Here is a 1,623-nt window from a genome sequence, read left to right as displayed (position 1 = left end):
TTTATTATCCATTTAATTAGTTTTAGATTAGTTGCAAGTAACTCTTGTTGAAAAATTACATCAGTAAATACTTAAATATGTGAATAAACTAATAAGATGAAATAAAGTATCGTTTCTCTTTCGTTACATATATGCATGTATATTCCCTGAACATACCATATAAATTCACTGAACATACACATGTACATTCACTGAACATACCATGTACATTCCCAGAAAATACACATGTATATTCCCTGAACATACCATGTACATTCGCAGAACATACCATGAACATTCAGTGTATTAACTCTGACAGATTCCTGGGACATCCATGGAATGTTCATAATGGAACTCATGTATGTCCCAGGAATATGCATGTACATCACATGAATGTTCCAGGCATATTCTGGGAATATCATTTTGCTATGCGGGTATTACCTGGATTATGCTGGTTTTTCCCACGGAGGGCGCTCCCAGCAGAATGATCTTGATGAGGTCCATGTACTCTGGACTGGTTTCGACCGGTGAGCACGCCTCCTGTCTGACATCTCCTGTTGTGGCATTCGGTTGCTGGTGCTGCCGCCTTTCGAGGTAATCCAGATCCAACTCTGGAATACGTATACTGGATACAGATCCGATCAACTCAAAAAGGCCGCCTACAGTTTGGTCTTGCCGGTTCGCAGGAGTTCAATTTGTCTGTAAGGGGCTGCTCGCTTTGCCCCCCATCCGCGTCTTATTGCTAGTGCTGGGACCAATAACAATAAGCAAACTGAGTTTTTAAATTGGACGCCCTAGAAAGGCAAGCGGGCCGTGTTTACGAGAGCAGGGCGAAATTATTGCCGTTTTTAAAAGGCAATTTCGCGGATGATCCTCGTCGTGGAGCGATCTGAGGGGTTACAGGGTAAGAACCGGTGGAATTCCTCATGTGAAAAATTCCTGAACCTTTAAAGTATATATTGCATGGAAACGGTCGTGATTTCAGCAGGAATTTAATTTCATTTGAAATGCTTTTTGGCAGACGCTGAACGAGCGGGAAGTTGCAGCAAATGTTTTTGGAATCGGCATTTCATTTTCGAGAAATTATGAAAATGCGCATGTAGTGAGCTGCCCCTCAGGGCATTGGTTTGCCCCTCAACGCAGGCTTTGTTCACGCGTTGAAAACGCAGGCAGTTCTTAGTGGTTTTCGCAGAAGTGGCATCACTGCACAAGTCATTAAGTCTTGAGCATTTTCACGAAATTTTCGCCCTAAACAGGGGCGGATCCTGCTTTAAATTCAGAGGGGGGGGGTTATGTAGAAAAAATACAGTCTTCTGTTGTCTATGAATTTAGAAAAATTATCGTCGTTTTGTGCGCAAGATTATTGCAAAATTTCATGTTTTCCGTCCCGTTTTGCATGTTTCTCGGAAGCAAAATGAGCAAGAACGCTTGTTCTTACATCATTCCAAAGATAACTAAATGGCATTTTTAGCAAGTGAACCATCGATAAGGAAATGTTGGCAGTTTTCTCAAAAAATGCATGAATTCAAGAAGTTTTAGATTTGCGTTGTTTTTTTTTGAGTCGCAAAATCCACTTGAATATGACGCTGCTTTTTTCGAAGTTTCTCAAGAACCATTCGAGCCACAGAATTCGTTTTGGCATCG

At 41.3% G+C, this 1,623-nt stretch overlaps 1 protein-coding gene across 1 annotated transcript in view; it reads right to left on the bottom strand.

The window, feature by feature from the left end:
• Positions 1-1,623, bottom strand: part of LOC109543056 (ras-like protein family member 10B) — a 15,068-nt gene that overhangs the window by 8,877 nt on the left and 4,568 nt on the right. The window contains exon 3 of the mRNA XM_048665744.1: positions 421-590. Coding sequence (XP_048521701.1) covers positions 421-590 — 170 coding nt within the window. The remainder of the gene's footprint in view (positions 1-420; positions 591-1,623) is intronic.

This window comes from Dendroctonus ponderosae, unplaced genomic scaffold, assembly GCF_020466585.1.
Source record: "Dendroctonus ponderosae isolate FM_Combo_2020 unplaced genomic scaffold, Dpon_F_20191213v2 Dpon_F_20191213_4, whole genome shotgun sequence".
In the NCBI taxonomy this organism is placed as follows: Eukaryota; Metazoa; Arthropoda; class Insecta; order Coleoptera; family Curculionidae; genus Dendroctonus; species Dendroctonus ponderosae.
The sequence above is the reverse complement of the archived record's forward strand: the minus strand, read 5'-3'. Positions and strand labels throughout refer to the sequence as shown.